The 21,922-nt window shown below is 41.0% G+C and overlaps 1 protein-coding gene across 1 annotated transcript in view; it reads right to left on the reverse strand.

Moving 5' to 3' along the window:
• Window positions 1–1,643: 1,643 nt before the first annotated feature.
• CLSTN2 (calsyntenin 2) overlaps window positions 1,644–21,922 on the reverse strand; it is a gene marked incomplete at both ends in the record, with an annotated part of 337,070 nt that continues 316,791 nt past the window's right edge. Inside the window, 8 exons of the mRNA XM_084212187.1 lie at window positions 1,644–1,853; window positions 2,438–2,622; window positions 3,974–4,097; window positions 4,745–4,890; window positions 5,462–5,632; window positions 7,270–7,493; window positions 8,785–8,933; window positions 12,324–12,490. Of these exons, the coding sequence (XP_084068313.1) occupies window positions 1,644–1,853; window positions 2,438–2,622; window positions 3,974–4,097; window positions 4,745–4,890; window positions 5,462–5,632; window positions 7,270–7,493; window positions 8,785–8,933; window positions 12,324–12,490 (1,376 nt within the window). The remainder of the gene's footprint in view (window positions 1,854–2,437; window positions 2,623–3,973; window positions 4,098–4,744; window positions 4,891–5,461; window positions 5,633–7,269; window positions 7,494–8,784; window positions 8,934–12,323; window positions 12,491–21,922) is intronic.

The raw sequence follows: 21,922 nt of genomic DNA on the forward strand, positions 1-21,922 counted from the left end.
GCTCAGGAAGGTCCTGTTGTGGCAAGACTGACTGGGAGAGCGAAGAGGAAGCAGCTCATTTCAAACACCAGATTAAAAAAGCAAAAGTCAAAGATGAAATTGCAAAGAAAACAAAGTACTCAGGAAAATAACCCAGACAAGCCACTAAGCAGCATTCACTTCCATGCCGTTTTGTTTCTGTGCACTGGATCAGCTACCCCAGCAAGTGCTGCAGCATTTGGTAAGGAGAGCAGTTGAAAGGTACTTAAGGAAAAGGGGACCAAAAACACACCACACAGACTAATCAACACATTGTATATGTAGCTCTGCTTTTTCTTTTTTTTTTTTTCTTTTTAAACAGTGTTTAAGAAAAATATGCTGTGTTACCATAACAAACTAAAATACTCTCTCAGCCTCTTAAGATTTTAGTTTTTGTTTTCAACTATTTTGGTTCCAAGTAGGCTTTATTTTTCCTTGTCTACTTTATAAAACTTTCTCTCAACATTAATGGCTTCAGGCAGAAGAAATAAGGGAGAATTATGAGCACTGAAGAGGGCTCACAGTGTTGTTCCTTTCTCTTGTGCATTACAGGCAGGCAGGGGTACAGAAGAAATAGAACATCATGTTTTTATAGAATATAGTCAGCCAGGAATTCCAGCTGGTATTCACTAAGCAAAAGGGAACGTTTTCCTCATCTAAAATAATTGTTTAAATCCCAGCTATACATAGCTATGGAATAATGGGGTCACTTATTTTCCACTAGTTCAGTAAGATGCTGCAGCAAGCTAATGGTTCCACGAGACAGACAGTTTAAAGCATCGATTTGCTGCAAATTGCTCAATCCATAACTAATGAGCAGCTCTACAGATTTTCAGTGAATCAATCCCATTAGAATTTACAGTTTGCATGAGACCATATTACTCAATCTGTGGAGACAGACTGGGTTTTGTTTTTTTTTTTTATAACCATCAGCAGCCCTTTCTTGTTGCTGTTTTTCTTAAATTTGTTTTTAATTTCTATTGGTAGATTGGATAAAAATCCCTCTCTTGAGGGTCTGACAGCATGCCCGAAAAAATACACCATCCACGTCTACATAAGTACACATGCATCCCCTGTCAAGTCCTAGATATTCCCTTGCAGAAGACAGTTAACATCCAAAAGGCAGGACAAGATGATAGATGGAATATAGCCCCTGTAGCACTAAAGCCCTACCTCAATTTGAAAGTGGATTATGTTTTTTTACACCTGTAAAAATGTGAAGTTATATGGCAACTGGTATTTGGACCCACAGAAGTTATTCTACATAACAAGCTGAAATCTCTCCTGTGTGAAAAAAATAGCAAAGGCAAAAACTTGTATGGGTTAAGTGACAGGACTTTTGTCACACATATGCAGGGTAGAAACAGGAAATTGAGAACTATGCTTGCTAACAGATCAAGTTCTGGATTACTTTATTACTGCATGTGCCAGGAGGTTTGGACCACCTTTTCTCCAGGCTTTGTAAGAAAAGGGTCAGTTCTATCGTTATCAATTACTACAACAAGATCATTTTAGGCAAAACAGTTATAGGCAAGCAGAAGTTCAAATCCTGTCAATGAATTCATAGGCTCTGAAAAAACATTGTATTGGTTGTTACAAAAGAGCTGTAGCTGAAGGGCTGTTTGTTAGTAGGGGAGTGTTGAATCATCCCACTCCAACTGCTCTTGCCTAGTGGCATTCTGTTTGTCTCCTCTCTGGACAATCACTTCCTCCTCCTCTTCCTCCTCTTCCTCCTCTTCACTATCATCTGATTCAGCACTGGTTGTGTCTTCCTCTTCATCATCTATGTCTTCTTCCCCACTCTCCTCTTCTGTCTGGTGTGGCTTTTCGTATTTCTACAATACATTTAAAGAAATGAGACAGTAGCAGATAGGTGCCTTCTTGACAGCCAGAGCTGTCTCAAATGAGCATTTAGAAACGCTAACATGCTGGGCAAATCTGCTTTCCATCATTATGTGATTATTAAGCATCAAATTCATACAAGTTGGTAGCAAACATCCAAAAACTACTACAAGAAGAATGTAATGTCAATAAGCAATCTCTTTGTTAGCCACATTACAAATTTAAACTTTTAACATCATCTTCTTTAAACTGCTGATGATTTCCCCTCCTTTTAGTGTATAAATGCCTACATAAAAAGTTAAAACCAATGCCAACTATATCATCGTGGGTACCTACAAACACACATGGATGGAGTGGAAGTGATGCTGTACCTGAGAGTTCTTCACCATCTTCTTTAGTAGTTATACATGACAACAAATCTGAAGTTCTGAATTATATCTGATCAAGGTGTGCAGAGCTGAGAACTGGGCTGGGGTTTTGAGTGTACACACACACAGCTGAACAATTGCACCCTGAAAGATGCTCAAACCCACTGCCAGCCCAGCCAGTGGCTCCTGGCAGTGCCAGAGTTAAGTACCTCCATGGGGTTGACGGTGATGGTGAGACCAGAGTCATCCCAGTCCATCTCGCTGTCCCTGGCGCCCTGGTGCCCCAGGGAGCCGTGCTGACGGGCGGAGCGCAGCCGGAGCACACCCAGCGTTACCACCAACACCAGGATGCTCACACAGATGATGATAACGATCGTGGCCACGCTGGGAACCACTGGGACAAAGGGTGGCAAAGGGAATGCTGTTACACTTGTGGAACAAGTCATCTAAACCTCAATAATCTTGTTCATTTTCAATCCACAGCACCCCCTCCTCTGGACTGAGAATCAGGACAGACACCTTCCATGTGCCATGTGCCTTGGATGATGGAAAGTGTTGACCAGTGCCCATCCACTAAGGTGGAGCACACACAAATGGTGTTCACAGGTATCTTATTCCGAGTATGATAAGTCCTAACTAAAAAGTGAGCATGCTCACCTTTGTTTTTTGAGCCATTTAACTACAGAAAACAGGTAGTTAAGAAGTGCAGAATCAAATAGTTTTTGCAGTAAAATTCTGTTAACTCACTTGCATGTTGACCCCTTCTGATCACAGCTGAGGCCTCAACCTTACTTGAGACAAAATGTACATTTCAAAGCTTATATTTTCAAAGGTTTCAATTGCTTGTGATTTCAATCTCAAGCTCCCAGAAATAAATGCATTGCCACCCTACTTGTCTGTGTTACAACCTTCCTGGGAGACTCTTGAGGACTCAAGACATTTCGCCCCACTGTTTGGGTGTACTCTGAGAGGCCCCTGTCTCCACCTAGTCACAGGAAGTCTCTCTGAACTACTACATGTAATCAGCTCCATAATTGGGTTACTGGAGAAATGCTGCCACTTTCTATGTACCTCGAGGTACTGCAGTTCCAGGACCATGGGATAACCCAATCCATAACCCATTTTGTGGCCTTGCCCTGACTATAAGAATATAAGTCTGAAATCAAAACAGTATTTAGGAACAAAAAAAAACCAGTTTGCCATAGTTTATCCATTAAACATTCAGTTTCATTTTAGTGAAGTGTCTCTACAATGTAAAGAAAAATACAGTAATTTTCTAAGCATCTCTGTATATAGCTACTTACAACTGCCTACACTTTACATCAGCTTCACTTCTTTACATATGAATCATTCAGCTAAAAGGATTTCAGAATCCAACTTTCAAACAGGTATCTTTGCCCTGCATTTAACTTCACTGAAAAGATTTCAGATTTGGGTATATATTTTAATTCATATTGCTTAAAAATTAAATAAAAATATATCCTATATATTTTTTAACCGTGGGGGTCAGAGCACAAAACCATTAATGAAGACTTTAAAAAAGGATACGAGGTTTTAATTTAAAAGTACATTCTTGGACAGAATAGAATTCAGAGTTACCTTCTTTCACACCTGTGATCTCTGAGAGGTCTTAGAAGCTGAAACAATGGACCTCAGGGCTTTAGTCTGTGGAGCAGGCTGACCCACAAGGGAAACACTGACACATCGGAATCATTGTGAGCAGTCTCTGGGAAGGTGTCACATACCTGAGCTGTGAACTGCACTTACGCTCCCCTCAGGGTGCTGAACAGATTGCAGAAATTTGGGCTGGAATATCATGTGATTTACATGGTCCATGAAGTTTGAGTTGGAACTGTGTAGAATATTAACCTGGAGAAGAGAAAAATAAGAGACCAGATACTCAAAAGTGTTTTATACTCCAAGCCTGCTGGTTACATATATTATATTGGACTATGAAGTTTATTAGCAGATAGGGACACTACTTCACAGATGCTAAAGGACAAATTAACTCTTTTTTTTTAATGCCAGTGGAAAATACATAGCTTAATATATTTCTAATTTGTAGCAGGAAAAATGCATTCTAGCCTTTCTGGCTGTTGACTCTGAAGTGGCACAGAACAGGACTCTTTTGATTTACCTGTTTGGATAAGTAGTGACTTTTTCTTCTCTCTATATTAATCAGCTTTTAGGTGTTGCCTAAACATTATGAAATAACTGTTATTTTATTAACAATTATTAAGCTGTTAATCGTCTTTTTAAACACCTATTAATATTGACCATATTGCTAAGTAGGTCCTGCAGTTTCCTGGAGTTGTTACCTGGGCTCTAGGCCTCAGTGCTAGGTTGGAAAACATGACTCAGTCATTGCTCACCTCCAGGCTGAACTCATTGCTCACCTCCAGGCTGAACTCAGTGCTCACCTCCAGGCTGAACTCAGTGCTCACCTCCAGGCTGAACTCATTGCTCACCTCCAGGCTGAACTCATTGCTCACCTCCAGGCTGAACTCAGTGCTCACCTCCAGGTTGAATTCATTGCTGGTGTAGCGCCCATTGAGCTCGGAGCACTTGACCCTGAACTTCCTGTCCGAGGTGGCCGAGGTGCCCCAGTTGCGGTAGCGGAGCTGCCGTAGCACCTGCTCGTAGCTGAACATGCTGTCCACACCTGCAGGGTGGGAGGGCAGGGACAGCTCTGGGACAGGCAAGGGAACACTGCTCTGGCAATACACAACAAATCAACTGCTCACAGAACATGCGGAACTCAGCAGAAAGGTCTGGAAGTGACAGGGCATCAAATGTTCCCTGACACTCAATTATGTAAGGATAGTTTTTGGAACTGAACGTAGGTCCCTAATGGAGAGGGAAAAATACAGCAATGGTACAGAATAAATTACTTAGTGATGAGGAAAAAAATGGCCAATGTCCCGCATTGTCAGGAACCCCCTCACTCCCACGTTCCACTGTGATGGTCCACAAGAACCCCACATTTAAAGAAAGCAGGGATGCTGTTTTCCTTACTTGGGGAGTAGCAGGAGGGATGCTGAGAATCCAAAGGGCAAACACAGCACATCCAGAGATCAAGAAGCAGCTGTGTTTTTTAAGATACAGTCACCCTTGGGATATTTTCATGGCTAGAAAATCACTGATTTCTGTCCAATTTCTTACATATTCGAGCCTTTGTTCCAATATATAATTGAGGTGACTAAATGATGGAAAGCAAATTTCCTGAATCTTACCATAGATTGAATATCCTGCAGTGGAATTTGTGGCGTCTAGATGTTTTCCTTGAAGCTCCCCATGATCTAGTTCTAAACACTCTTGTTCAGGGTCTAGTTCTGCACCAATGACCAAAACATCACAGAAATCCAAGTTGTGGAGCATTTCCTCTACTACCACTTGTTTATTGGCTGTGAACCCATGGCATGAAGCATGAAAAAAAAGATGGAAATGAAGATAAATTATCACAGAACAGCTCAGTCATTTTATGTGCCTTGCATCAGGGCTTTCAATTTTTGTCAAGATGGCTGAACTGTTTTTGCTGATATTAAATCCAGCACACTTAAAGCAAATCAAGAGAAGTGTCTGGCCTGCACAGGGGCTGTGATGATGAAGGCCTTACAAACACCCAGTGAGATAAATAGAAAATATATTGCTCTGTAGTATAAGGCACCCAAGAACATTACTGGAAGTAGAAAACTGAAATTTGATGTAAATTTCATGTAAAAAATTCTGCGTTTCAGTGCTGAATTGATACCAGCTTTCTCAAGGAAAACCTAACTGGAAAAATACACATCCAACATATCTATGCTTGGATGATTCTCTCAGTTACTCTGTGCCCCATAAACAATTTACATTACAAAGACCTGGCCATCTATCCCAGAGCAAGGCATTATTATAAATAGCAAGATCTGGAGCTGCGTGACTTAAAGAAATTAAGTTATAAACTGACTGTCCTTCAACATGTACCAGTTAAAAAATAATTCTGTTCCTGGAAAAAGAGTAGCATATCAAATTAATATTTAAATTCTCTGATCAACTTAGCACAGAGTGTGTGGCAAAACTGCTTAAGCAGCTCCCTGAGGGCACAGACACTGCAAGTCTGGAGCTTCCTGCCCATTTTGCAAACTTGATGTTAGATGGTGTATTGGGAAGGAAGGCATTGGGAAGGAGGGCACAGCCAGGAAAGCCTTATGCCCTAGATTGCCAACTCCTGGTGCAGTGAATCTGAGTACCTATGCTCTAAGTTGCAGCTGTAACATATCCAAAAATGCAGCCCAAGTCAAATTTGTAGGCTTCAGATAATCCATGCCTGTAAACTTGCATACCATTACCCATTTTCTCTTCTTCAGAGACATACATCTGGTTGCTGCTTATTCTAGTCCAACAAACAGTGTTTAGAATGATTCCTCAAATTACTAGACATTTCATCTGCCTTGCACACAAACATTCAAAACATTCCTTTATAGACAATTATTTTATACCTGATTTATACTTTTGAACATTCACACAGTGTTGAATAATAATACACACATTGCTTAGCCTTAAACAGTCATCATTGAAAATAACTATTTTAAAATGATTATATGTACATTTTATAGGTGGGAAACTGAGGCATGAGATTACTTTCTCAAGTATCACTCAAGTATCAGGGCTGGAAACAAATGAGCAGACTAAAACTTCAACTTTTGTTCAATTACTGCTTTTCACCTTATCATCATAATTAACAAAATTCTGTTACAAGTCGAGGCATTCTAATGAAAATACCCTACCAAACAAAATATGAAAGGAAGAGTAGAAAGGAATTATTCTAAAGTATACTAAATGAATACTACATGGAAAATCTGCATTTTTTGAAGCACCTTCTGATCTGCCACCATTTAACACATTTTTCAGTGTTGAATTGAATTTCTTCAGTACAGCATTACTGCGGCCTAATTAATCTGGGTGAAGTGACTTCCTTTGCATTACTAGTTTGCACCATACTTTAAAAAATATGAGGAGATGCTACAAAATGAGTAATAATATTTAAAAGAAAGACACAAACCTCTCTCATGTTCTCTTAAGTCCACTGAATGCTCCATTTTAGTGACTGTGCTGACAATCCTGATGTCAGGTAACAAAATAACACCTCTTTCACTTTCAAACTGTGCAGCTGGTCTAGCAAAGTGGTCCATCCCAGTTATGGTAATCTTGGGCTCATTGGCCTGAAATACCATTACATAGGCATCTATATCTGGGATACTAATGCAGACATCTTCACCAAAACATCTGAAAAGATACATCAGTCATTAACTGCATGTAACACATTGCACATCAGAGGAGTGTGGCACTGGCAATGCCCCAGGCCCAGCTCGTGGCTCTCAGGTCAGTCCAGTTAATCCTCAGGCACTGCCACACATGAGGACATACTCCTGTACCGCTGTGCAAACAGGCCAGCTCTCCCTCCCTTCCCACTTTCACAGATACTCATTCTGAGGGACAAACTCAGTCTTTCCTAAAGTGACTATCAGAATAATATTTTAATGTTTAAGTGACATTTAACAGGGCAGTAAAGGGTTAAAGAAGTTAATTAGATAACAACTAACTTCAGCAAACCAAACATTAAATTCAGAGAGTGGTAGCTGATGAATACAACACGGTTATCCTGATGATGAAAAGGGCCTGATTTTCCATTTAAACTGGTCCCATTATGAACTCTTTTTGGGACCCTCCAATATTTGCAGTGGACAAAAGGGGCCTGTACTTCCATTTTCACCTGAATCAGCAGTGTGCAGGCAGTAAATCTCCTGACAAGCTCTGCCTCGTTTCCTGCTGGCCCAGGAGCGGGGCCAGCCCTGGGATGCGCGAGCTGGGCCAGTTCCAGTGGGGCTGCCTGGAGAGCTCAGTCCCCGGCACGGCCTGGGCACTTGGGAACAGCTGTGTCCCCAGCAGCTGAGAGCTCTCAGAACTGGGCTTGTTCTCCCTCCAAAGCCTGGCTTTCCCTGCTCTGCACAGGGCAGAGCCCAGGGGAGCCCAGCAGAGGCTGTGGGCAGCTCTGAACACCACTGCTGACACTGTGCTGCACGGAGAGGGACGGACACAGAGCCAGTCCAGCCTCCACCCGTGCTCCAGGGACAGCACAGACATCAGGGGACAGGCACACACAGGCTGTTTCAAGCACACCTACAGATACTGCTCTTGCAGATATGTCCTCTGTTTGATGGAACAGGCCCGCATTAAAAAGTCATGGCTCTGGCTATCTCAGAAGGAATCATAAATTTTTAAAATTAAAAGTAAATAAGATTGCAGTAAATACACTGTTCAGTCCAGACTGTATGCCCCAAAACTATAAAGAGCATTACACTAACAAGAAAGGCTTCTTCAGAGGGTAATATCAAGAGTAATCCGCCATGTAAACTGGCATAAAAGTAAATTAAATTAATCCTTTAAAGTTCAATAACAAAGCAGTATGATTGATCAATTTAATTTAACTAAAATCATTCTTTTTACATGGGAAATGAGAAAAGCAATTCATTAAAGATGGTCCTAATCTGTCCAATTCAGCTGAAGTGTAACTTACTGGACTTTAGATGAGACTTTGAGACGTCGTACGCCTGCAGTAGGAAACTGTCTGGAGTTGATGTATGAGACCTTTTGGAGGGCTTGATTTATATTCTCAATGTCATCTCCTTCCATGACAAGGACTGACTGGGAAGGGTTGAAGTGATACTAGGAGAAATACAAATAATTAGTATTTAAGGGACCAGGTACAGAGTACAAAATAATATATATATTTTAAGGAATGTTGCACAGATGTAAGTAAAAATTTTGATGATTTAAGAAAAAGAAATCTCAGTAGCTATCATTGGCTGAATCCACATGTTATTCTCTATAACATGTACTTGTATCAGTCACCTAAATGACTACTGTTATAATTAATTTTGTAGCAAATTATTCCAGATTTGCTGTTCTTTTCCCAACCTTATCAACCTTGCTGATACAATTTCTGCAGCAATTTCCAATGCTATTTATTTTTGAACTCTGTAGAGGTTCAAACCTTAACTTACAACCATGATTATTATTTCTGTGTAATCCTTTTAGGTTAAACACATTCCCCATATAAAAGCATTGCCTTTTGAGCCAGCCTAGTGTGCATAAGCATATTTTGGCTGCTTTCTGTTATGGTTTTATCCTGGGCTGCCTTTCTGAGATGTATTTCAACATGAATGAACAAAACAGTTCAACATTTGCCTCCTACATCTTCATTAATGTCAGACACACTAAAGGGGACTCTTCATCCTGCCTGATGATCAATAAGGGTGTCATGATTTAAGATGGAGCTGCTCACTTGGGCCAGCAAACCCTGCAAAATCACTGCCTGCTCTTGTAGCCCCAAGCCTTCTCTACTGCATTGCACTGAACACAGATCAGTCTTGATGACCAAAAAACTTTGTCACTGTTGTGACATGACCAATGACTGATTTTTATGTTCATCATAATTAATCCTAATTACATGTTTTATCTGTTAATTGGTTCAGTAAACCATCTGCATTGCCGAGGAAACCAACGTCACCCACTTGACATTGTACCTGACTGTTGCCAGCACAGGACAGAAATGCACTTTTTTCTCCTGCAAAGGCTTTCCCCAAAGCTGGGCATTGATAATGTGAAGATGTTCTGTTAAAATACAGACAGTGGCTGCCTACACTTGCTTACAGCCAGAAAGGTTAAAAAGCAAAACACATCAAACAGACTGCGAAGAACAGGAGGAAGTGCAGGGTCCTTTGTGAAACACAACATGGAGGACTGGGTTTAAAGCTTGTGCAGGAAGGCCACATCACACTAAAGGGTATTTTTTAACAAAGAGGAAGATTAACATGAATCCCAGCCTGTATATACTTCTTTTTCCTCTCTTTAAGCTAGCAACAGTAGAGAATAAAATTAGCAAAGGAGACTCTAGCTAGCCAGTCTCTAGCTAGCTCAGCTGCAAAACAGCTGGAATGCTGCCAGAGGGACCAGAGAAAGGCTCAGTCTGAGCCATTTTTGTCTTTCTCATTAAAGAAGCTAAAAATAGTAACAGTTTAGACAGTGTCTCAGAGAGCTGTTACAGATACTGAAAATTAGGCTGCAGCCCAAAAACAGTCCAACGCTATCGTCTCAGAAACTGCTGCTGCACTGCTCTTTCTTAGGTGGTTAAAGCTTGAATCTCCATGGTCCAAAGTCCCCAAAACACCAGTATCAGTCTGCCAACACTGAATCTGCGGAGCACCACATAAACAGCCCCACCAAACCTGAACCTATCGTCTCTGCAGCTGTCACACATTCCTGTCTGGGATCAGGTGTGCTTGTTTTGACACCACAACACCTTTCTCTCTCATTTTCTCTTCAAGGTCAGGCAACTATTCTGCTTTCAGCTGAGCTTCCTTTTGTCAGCTCCCCAAAGCAACCCTTCCACAATCTCTCTCTCCTTGCTCCTTTCATTTTGCCTCCTTCTGTTGCTCTCACTGTTGGCTTGCTGAGGCAGTAAAAGCAACATCAGTAACTTAAAAAACCCCACTATGCTTCATCTGTATTTCAGAAAATGAAGATGTTTTGAAGGATTGCAAAAGCATGAAAAGGCAGAAAACAATCCCCTGTCTTCCTTTTTCCCTCTGCACTGCCAGTGCAGTGAAGAAGCTAGTCACAAATGCTGGAGCAGCAGTGGGTGGTAGAAGAGGGATTTTCCCAAGCCCATGAAACAGGGGTGACTCAAATATTTTCAAGTTTCAGAGGGCAACAACAGGGGAGGATTTACTATGCTTTTAAGCACCATGGACTAAGTGTACAGTACTTTAATTAATGGAAAACCCCAGCAAAGAAATTACTATTAGGCATACGCACATGGGTTCCAGAAATCCCTACCTGCTCCTTGTATGCGCTACCTTTTAAAAACAGCTTTAACTGACCCCTGTGTCCTGTTGCTGTGAGAAGCAGCAATGAGAAATTCTTAATGATGTCCTTGATAGGATGATAAAATAATTCTTTGGGGTTAGAGCTAGCAAAATTCCTCCTTACCTTTGCACTTTCAATTTTCATTTTTACACTTGTTTTCCCAAAATGTGTCAGTTACACTACACCATTGCAACCAGACAGGCATTTGGGTGCCTTTCAGGTCAGTCTGTACAACAGAAAGGTTTGGCTAATAAAATGCTGTCCATGGCACTCCTACTGCATGTTCCAGATGAAATATGACAGCAGCATCCTCCTCCTCTCTGAAAACCCCACAACAAGACACCCCAGTTCAGTTTCTCAGGATGCATTGTCTCCACCCAAAGGAACTTCCTAGGCTGGAATGGAAGCTCAGCTCCTTTGGAAGTGGTATTTGTGTGCTAGGAAACAGCTTCACAAATTCATCTACACTGAGCACAAGAACACTGCTACCAAATAATGGTAAAGGAAAACTGACAGTGCAGCTTATGTGAGCATTGGAATAGCCAACATCCTACATATGTATCCAAAGAACAGAATTTCAGAATTAGCTGAATGAATGCAAACCCAACTAGCCACTAGGTCAGCTGAAACAGGATTTCCTTGTCTGTGGTTCTCCAGTCTTAGAAAAAGCTCTACATTACCAGTAGTCATATGCATAATGAAGATGGATAATGACCTATGTTCAAATCTAAAAATTTAATTTCTTGACTTTAGGGTTTTTTGTGTTCAATTTTCATGTACCATAAAGTTTTCCTCCTTGAACACACTGACTTTTAGAATGGTATTGCATTAGGACTTATGTATTCGACTGCTTTAAAACTACTTGAGATCAAAATTCAATAAATCTTTGGAATCACGTCTGTTTCTGTAGAAGTAACAAAATAAGCATGAAAACACAACCTGGCAATTCATACAGGCTCTGAAGTATCAGCAGTACCTTACTTTCTGATCATCTAGCTCTGCAATAATGGAAACAGTTTTCTTTGCAGTGTTACAGCTCTTTTACTTTTCTGTTTTTCCTTTGCATGATTTTATGGGAAATTACATTGCTTCTGGGAGTACATTTGCACTGTGTACTCTACCTTGGGCTCTCCATTTCATAAATCAGATCTAAATTTTTATCAAAGATTATGTCACTTCATCCCTCACCTTTATTCCTTGGCCAAGACTCTCAAGAGAATTAATATCGAGACCTTCCTTGCAGGCCTGCAAACAGGAAATCACTTTCTGACTCTCAATTTTCCCTGGCCGTATTGTCAGACTGGCCAGGCTGCCATGGAAATACTGAGCAAACCTGGGCTTGGTGACTTCACCTCCTGCAAAAAAGAGGATGCAAAATGGTTATTGGTACCAACACACAAACTGCATATGTAATAAATCACTTTGTTTTAACATGTTTAAAGAATCTCTATCCTTCTCAGCCGAGTGTATTTGAGAACCCATTTATTGTGGTACAGTGGAATGTCTTTGTGGGTTGTTGGGTGGTGTCTGGTAGCAGGCTGTCTTTAAGATTCTTGATTTTCCAGGATTGTGTTCAGGTGTTCATAAAGGTGAGACACCAAACCCAGAGATGAAACATGGCTTCCCAAATGTATACAAGGAAGCAGATGATTTTTAAAAATTATCTTACTCAAGTACTCAAACACTAACTTAATAAATGTTAAAGTACAATATTTATTTATAAAAAACCAGTATTTGCAAGTGTTCTATGACAAGATCAGCTACCTCTGCCTTTGTCCTCCCAAGGACACAGTACCAGATGAGCTGAGGGTGGTGCCTCTCTGCATACAAACTGCCCCACTCGCTGGGCTGTGTCTGAGGACATGCTGGAATTCCTGCAGTGAGCAGGGACCTGTGCACAGCCTGTCTGAGAGGCTGGGGGGGCTGTCCCTGACCCAAGGTGCATCACTTGGTGTCAGGTCTGGTCCTGTCACTCTGTGTTGCACCAGGCCCTGCAGACATGCTCGGTTTGGTTTCACTCCAGGCAGCTCCGAAGAAGACTGATCTTTAGGAGCTGTCAATAAAACGTGATTACAGACTGCCTGCTCCAGTGATCATGGCATCTCAATTACTCTTGGGACAGTTAGTGATTTACTCATCCTCCTTTAGGAGAATTTTTAGAGCTTGTCTTTCCTGCATTGTTATCTCTCAGCGCATGTGAATTACTGCCTGCCTCCAGCCTGGGAGGACCCAGGAAGCCACACAGCAGGGAGCCAGGCAGACTAATTGGATTAGTAGTTGATAAGCTGTGGATAAGGTGTTGTAATTGGTAGATAACTCATCTCTACAGTGTTTGTAGCTTTAGTATCAAACAACTTGGTTTTGGCAAGCAAGATAGCTCAAACTTTAACTTGTGTGTGGATTGGAGTTGGATGGGGATGAAGTGGCAGATTTTCTTTAGGCTGCTGTTGTTACCTAAAAGCCTGAAAACCCTCACTTTCAGTCTCTGCAGGATGAGCATTATGAAGACTTGAGCTTTTTTATATAGTGAAGAAAATACACCCTGGTGTACTGGCAGGAGAGGGGTGTCCAAGCAGGCTGTTTCTTCAGAGAAGCAGGAAGGGGTTTTTTGTTTGTTTCCTTGGTTTGGTTTTTTGTGGTTTTGTTTTTTTGTTTTGTTGTTTGTTGTTTTTTGTAGTTTGGGGTTTTTTTTTAACATTACAGCATAAACTGACTCTCTTTTTCTTACCCCAAAGAAAGGTTCCCAAGGGGAAGTTATTCATGTCCACTCTCATTCATTTGTCCATTACACAGGAAATTTCCTCTGGGCAGAATTTTGAGATTTTTTTTTTGAGATTTGAGATTTCCTAGAAACTTTCCCATATGCAAGATCTAAAGTTCAACCTTTCTGATACTTACCAAGACAATTATTTGGTAATTATTTGGTAAATCAGTAGTGCATTATGGGGACATTGGCTTTTCAGCCAAAATGCTGTTATATTTATCTGCTTACATTGTCTTTAAAAGTACATATATAGCAGTAATGTAACTGGACAGAAAAACATATGCTGAATTAAAAAAAAAAAAAAAAGCAGCAAGCATCTCCTTAAAAAGGAGACAAAATCATTTAAGAGCTTACAGAAAAAGAAGGAATCACATTTTGTTTGAAGCTTCACATTCTCATATTGCTACAGAATTGTGAAGACAGCAAGTTCCAAGGCTAAAATACCAACACTAATCCTGGAGCTTTGAAATTTAGAAACCTATAGTAAGTCTGCCAGTAGGTCTTAATAATTCTGAGGAGATGGAAAATAAGAAGCAGGCTCAGATCAGTGAATGTATTTAAATGTGAAATACACTCATTAAAATGTATATAAAAGATCGGACAAGAAGCCAGAACAAAGAACTCAGTGCTGTGGCTTTGCCAGACAGAAACAAGCAGAATGAACCAAAGCATCCATGAACAAATACTGGGTGTTCTTCAACTTTGGACTAGTTCTTCTCTGGTATTCTTGACAAAGCACTTACAATTACATTGCTAGCTCATTAGTAGTGATACAGTATTTGCCTATAAATAATTAAATATGCAGGGTATTCACTGTGCCCAAGCCACACTTTTAAGAAATGCTGGTGCACAAGGAGGTATTACCATCTTGGAGATGTATAATTCTTGTTTAAAGTCATCTGTCCAGCCACCAACATAAGAGCATGGAAGGGAATGTGAGTGTTTCCAGGAATAAACTTTTAAAATACTCTGAAAATACAGGCACAACAAAAACATTGCGCATTTAAAGAACAAGGCTTACACACCCTTTTCACAGGAATAGGGAGGTGTTTGTGCAGGTGCAGAGATCGAGACTGGACTGTAAAGGAGGTGATGTAATATTTGCTTGGGAGAGGCTATCAACTGTTATTTGAACAAAAATCCCCAAGCATTTCAAGAAACTCTGAGTGAAAAATAGCTGGGAGTAGCCAGTGTCATACTTTGTGAGTAGAGAAAATCTGCAGAACCATGGCCATGGCAATGACAGGGCGATCCAGGCTGAGACAAAGCACGTGAACAACTAAGAGCAGACTCTGCAGGGACATGGAGGGATGAAGCACTCTGTCCCCAGCCCCAAGATAAATATAGCTGTACCTAATCTATTATTGAGAATATTGCCTCAGCTTGCTAAACTCTTCTGAACATAGAGGCTCCCCAAGCAATCCCCTCCGTCGGCCACTGACCCTTGAGGGGGATGTTTATTCCCAGCTGGAAATGTGAGCAGTCAAAATACATCTGTACCATTTTCCTTTGCCAGGCTAAACAAGCACTTCTCTTTACATTTTCCACCTAACACTGTAGACAATGTTGACTAACACAGAGAACGAAGTGGAGCTCCAGTGACAATAGTCAAGTGTATGAAAATTTGTAATAGCTCTGTAACATAACAGCTCCTGTAGACTAGGAACATCCCTGTTGCTCTTCCTGGAACTTATCTTGCTGAAGCACTAACCCTGCTGTAGTGTTCTTGTCACTGTATGTGTAAAACAGGATGTGCCTGGTCATCCAGGGCACTGAGAACACCAGCACCAACACTTTTAATCACATGAAAAAACAAGAACACTTAAAGAGAGAATACTATCTTATACCAGAGAATACTATCTTATACCAGACTGCTAAATAAGCCTTCCATAAGCAACTTTTACCAGTGTTAAAGACAAAATTATATACCTGCCAATTCTGAACTTGAAGGTGAACAAAAATCATTATATCCGACTCGTCTTACAGTTGCTTGTAATTGCAGCATGCTGTCATTTTGATATTCTTCTGTCTCAGCATTTTAGCATCTTCTCAGCTCAGTGGGGTATGTTAGCTGCTGATGTTCCCATCACCAGTAATTATTAGATTGCAAATGGACAAAATCAAATGCAATAAAACTGGGAAATAAAACCCAAAACTCTCACTAAAATTAAAGGAATGGCCTAAAGCCAGTTTCCTACAAATCCTGCTTTCTAGCTTTGATAAAATGTTTTATTCATATTTGGGTCAACTGTATTGGTGTGTTTGAAAGCTATTTCCTTCTGCTTCTGCAATCTGATATTCTTTGAGTATTTGACTTCAGCTTCTTAGAGGGTGGCCCAGGATGGCCAATCTCCAAATCCTAATCACTCTGAAATTCTGAACTCCCAAGACTAGATGAGTATAAATATATTTAATCTGGAATGAACAGGATAATTCCATTGCATGTTTAAGCACAATGGATAACTCTACCTAATGCTGATAGTAACATTTTGCAGAATATTATCTAAATTCTTCTAAATATTGATTTTTCAAATAGAGATCATTTGACCCTGAGCAGGATTCATTTCATGCTGCCCATGAGCAGCTGACAGGCAGCTCAGAGTCAGTGGCTTCACTGGGCAGGAGGATGCTCAGTTCCACTGCCTGGGCTTGACTCAGCACTGGTGTTACCACCTGCTAAGAAACAACTGAGAAAAGACATGAGATGCTCCCAACAGCCCTTACTGCTTTAAGGCACGTTGAGCTCTTGGTTCTGGCACAAAGTGAGCCTAAGCAACGACCTTTGTGTTAAAATGAAGAAGATGTAAATAGATTACACAGAGAATGAAGTGGAGCTCCAGTGACAATAGTCAAGTATATGAAAATTTGTAATAGCTCCGTAACACAGCTCTTCAGAGCTCAGGATAACCAGTTAACTTGGATTGCCTCAGCATAGTTCATGGGACTTCTTTGCTGTCAGGGTCCTTTTGCTCTTTTCTAGAAGTAAAACACTGCTCAGATACAGCTCATCTCCAAGAAGATGTTGGTAAATTCTGAGAGAATGCTAAAACCTAGTCCTCAACTGTGTTGTATCTTGTGTTTCACTCAGCACCATGTTTATTGATCGCTATGGATTAATATGCTGTGAATGCTAATTCTTGGAGGATGGTTAAGTAGTTAAGGCTGATTAATGACAGGGCCAAGAGAGGAAAATAGAATCTTCCTTGCTGTCAGGGAATTAAGTTAATATCTGTAACACAAAAAAGATTGAAACTACACTATAGTTTAGTCATCAACTATTCTTACTACAATTCCTTCTATGAAAAATTTTTAAAGCTACTGATTTTTTTCTCTTCCTTAAATGTAAATGTTGTGGTTGCCATCACAGTTGGGAGGGAACACAGGCCACAGGGTTGTTCAGATCTTGCTGATAAAATTGTGCATTGCCTTTCACACCTGACCCAGCATGCATCAACACTCCCAAAGTCTGGCAGATACAGGAGCATGGATGGTGGCTTTTGGTATTAATTCAACCCTTGTAAAAGGAAGATCATGTCAACAGACCGTGGAGGCATCCAGAGGAACCACGACATCCATAATTATTCACTATAATACTGTTGACTCCTTAGTCATTGTCGAAGTAGCATGCATCATATCTTTCCCTTGCTAAAATAACAACTGTTTCCTGGACTGAGACTCTTCTGTGCTGATTTTCATCTCTTTTGCTGCTGGAATTATCTAGATAACGAGAGCTATCAGGGTATGGTGATGGGTAGTGTCCCATGGTATTAGGTGCAGCCTAGAGGCATCTCCTGCACTGGGGCCAGGGTGTTCCCTTCCCACAAGAAGCCTTAAAGCCTCTGAGCCCTTGTGAGTGTTGGTTCCCTCCCGTGCCATTCACAGATGGGGCTGACCTCACAGCAAGCCCAGCAGGAGGCACAACCAGGGACAGAGTCACCCAGCAGGACATGCAGGAGACCCCACATGCCCCTCAGTGGGGAGTGATCAGGCTGTCAAATGAAAGCAAGACTTTACAATATCAGTTCTTGGCACAGACATAAATAGGCACAGGCACAGTTACAGCTGCAGCCTGAAATCTCAAACACACCAGATCAAATGGAGAAGACCAACCTACTTAATTTTAGCTGAGTATGTTGCAGAGGTCTGTCTGTCTTGGGGGCAGTTCAGTGGGGATGACTCCTTATACGCATGGAGGAAAATAAATGTTTTGTTATCAACCGTTGAAGACTGCCAGATGAACAACAATTTAGAGGGGTTAAGAACTGTTACCTGGCAATCACCTCTCATTGCAGCCACAGAAAGGTTCTGCTAGATATAACATTATATCTGTTAGATATAGCACTGGGGTGTTGGGAAGGATGAAAGTTTGACAAGAAAGTCTCACAGATATGTGTGCTCAGCAGAAAGATTTTTAAATGTGGAGTCTGATGAAGGAATAGAGTTGGAAGCAAGTTTTGATATAGAAGAAAAGAATTGCTGAGGCAGTCTTACTGGATACCCAAGGAGGCAAAGGGTATGTTAGTTAGAAGGGGATTTTATAAATTAGAACAAAGGAAAAACCCACCCCAAACAAGAAGGTGTTTTAACCAAGCAGGAAGATAGCACGGGCAAACAAGCCTGCTGATGTGGCAAGTAGAAAAAAGATCTCAGAACTTTCCACTGCAAGAAAACTGAAAAACAACTTCTGGCTTAAACTGTAATGTACTGACTTTTAGTGATTGGAGAATAGTAACATGAATATGTTAATGATAGTAGTTATGATAGGCTATAGACAATAGTTAAGGGACAGATTGGTTCTATTTTATTAAGATGCTCAGCAAAGAAAAGTATATAATGCAATGTAACCAAAACCAAAGGGTCTCCAGGCCTGCCTGCAGCTGGAGCTGACAGCTGTAGGCACAGCTCTGTAACCCACAACCCTGGACTGCTGCAATGTCTTGGATGGAATAAACTGCATTTTGGAGAGCCGCCTGGAGTCCCACATCCCTCATTTCGGCTCTTACAGTGGGGAGCCCAGGGGGAACTGAAGAGTCCCAGGGTTTGGACTTCATGGGGTTAAAATGCATTCATTAAAGAAGCAGAGCCTGTTTCCATGACACGTTTGTTTTTCATTTTGCATTGAGTTGATATAAAGTGTGACAGAATTTGATTAGCATTGAATTTTGCAGTTGTAGGTTTGATGACACAGATGCAAAGTGCTGTTTGCCTTCCTTACCAATCTCCAAAGAACAATCAGGCACGTCAAAACAAGTGACTTTATTGAGCTCACAGATTTTGCAGGCTTTTTGTCCTATCCTAATAATGAGCAAGTAATTATCAAGGCAGTCAAATCACAATGAGGTTTTCATGGGAAATGGTGAAATCAAGAAGATTTCCAACCGAGATGCAATTTTTTAAAGACATTCTAGATTCTGGTTGTACTGAGCCAGATAATTAAAGAACAATTTAGTATTTAGGGTTCCAACATAAAGATTGAATGAATCTTGGAGCAGGCACAAGACATTCTGGCTCTGAAGTCCTCAAGTCCAAGCCTCCAAATTTATCCCATCTTTTTATTACAGCAGTTTAGGGAGCTGGGTTTAATTCTCTGACAAGTAGATTGGCTGTAAAACAGGATGAAGCTTAACACAGATTTCAGGAGTAGCCACAATAAGTGACATGACATTTCTCAGCACAGAAAAGTTTTAGTGGGGTTTTTTATATGACTCAGATAAAAATTAATCATAAATTGGTCATCAAACATGGCCCATGCTAAGTCTGCCTCTGCTCCTGGTAGATATCATAACCCAACAATCTTACTCAAATGGCTTTAGGCTTTAAAGCTTTATCTGAGGTAGGCCAAGTTCAGAGAACACTAAAGGCTCCCTGCTCTTACATGTCCAAATGCCAACTGATCTCTGTGCAATACATCCTTAAACCCAAAGTGGGTATAGCTTACACTATTGATGAAGATTTTTCTTAGGATAATAAAAACACTATGCAATTTTTCACAACTCAGCCAATAGATAAATATTGCTCAAAAACCCTATATCCCTATTCTCCAAAATATGTTTTCGTGCTGGTAAGTAGTTCACCCTGCAGAAATTCAGTTAAAAACGGGGCATATATCCAGGGTAACAGATTTGAATGCAAATTCAGCTCTCCAAGAAAACACCCTCCTAAGATAAACCTTCCACATGTGTTTGTGTTTCTATTACAGCTGAAACTCAGCAAAGGTCTCTGAAGTGCAGTGAAATCTGCCCCATTTTTCTCTGGGTGAGAAGGACAATGCAGCAAGAGCACTGCTGTACCCATGGAGGCATTGGGACACAGACACTCGGCATCTCACTGTGCTGAGATCTGCCCTGGTGCCCTTGCATTAAGGTGTGCTTGTACCACTCCTCTGAGGTGTCAGGTTTGTGCCAGCTATGGCAGCGCCCTTGGCCTGATCCAGCAGGGTTGGATCCACAGTAGGGGGATCTGTTGAATACCTTAATTTCTGGAGGAAGTCCAAGGTTGAGTGATACAGGCTGCTGCTACACTGACCACACTGGTCTCATTTTTCTGACCCCTCTCCAACTTTTAACTCTTAGGGCGCTTCTTGCCTTGAATCATTAGTCAGTTCTCTGACTGCCCTGGATGATTTCTGTGTCAGCCAAGGGCTGGCATGTGAGGATAATAAGGTTATTCCACAGAAGGGCTTTATTGAAAACCTGATCTTTCCAGCATAGGTTAAGGAAAGAGGAAAATGACAGGAGAATACAAAAGAAAAGCATAATAGAAAACAGCAATTCCTTAGAAAACAGGACCTACAATAGCCTTCTGCTATCTATGATAATAAAGTATCTGTTGACAGGCTTCTCCTAAATACCCTCTCTGTGCAGTGTCCAGCAGTATTACACTGTGAAGCTCCAGCACTGCTGAAGGGGTGGCACTGATAGAAGCAGTGAATTACAGCCATGGTAAGCTACAGCATAACCTTGTGACAAGTAATTCACTTGTGTCCCTGCTTTCCTGACAGAGCTTTAAGAGCCATACACAAACTCCTTGCCTCCCAAAATGCCTTGTATGAACTCAGGACCTTATCTTTTCAGAGAAACCATGAGGAAGTCTGTCTTCTGCCCCTGGTACAAAAAATTACCAGACTACCAAATCACATAACTTGCTTTCTTCTGCTTTTGCCCCTGAATGTATAGCAAGCCATAAAGGGATCAGAGTGGGAACCTATAAATCTTGGTTTAATGGAAGAAGCTTCTCACTCTGTAAAAGGGTCCATTTGCTATGTCCTCAGATAAACTGAATCAGGAATAATGAACTCAGAGAACTTCATGGGGCAAGTTCCTGTAAAGTGTGCTCCAGGACAGGGTAACAATTTGTTTGCATTGCTCAGGAGAATGAAACAGGATGTTACAACCTAAAAGGGAGAATAAGAACAGAAGATCATGAATTCTGATTCTATTCGTGCTGTGATGCAGATTTTTAAAGTGACCCATGGAAAAATCATCTACTGCACTTTATCCCCACAGAGTATGGGTGACTCTCCTGCCTTGCTGAACCTTTTCATTATTTGAAAAGATCTTGAGACTCTTAAGGTAAATGGGCAAATCTTAAAGTATTTTCATGCTAAAGAAGAAAAAGAGTAGTAATGAGAACCTTGGGGAGTTCCCAATGCACCATGTCTGCTTTAATACCCATTCAGGAAGAAGCAGTTCAGACAGTTCTTTGGTGTCTCTTTTGCTCTAGGAGGCAGATGTGTAAGCAAGTCAATTTTATCCTTTAGATATACTGAGAGAGTAGTTCTGCCTGAAAATTTCTTTCACCATTAGAGAAAGAGCAGCACTTTGGCCTTAAATAACCTGACCTACATCAAAATCACCCCCTTGACAATCATCCCCAGACCAGTGATGTGAACAAAATTTTAAAGATGTTAAGATTAAGTTATACAATTAACCATATGTACCTGCAGAGAAAGCTGTCAAACTTCAGGAGGGTACAGAAAGGGCTAATTCCAGGAACAGCCGTACCAGGTGTTTGTTTCTGCCCT

This window comes from Fringilla coelebs (genome assembly GCF_963513975.1).
Source record: "Fringilla coelebs genome assembly, chromosome: 10".
NCBI lineage: Eukaryota > Metazoa > Chordata > Aves > Passeriformes > Fringillidae > Fringilla > Fringilla coelebs.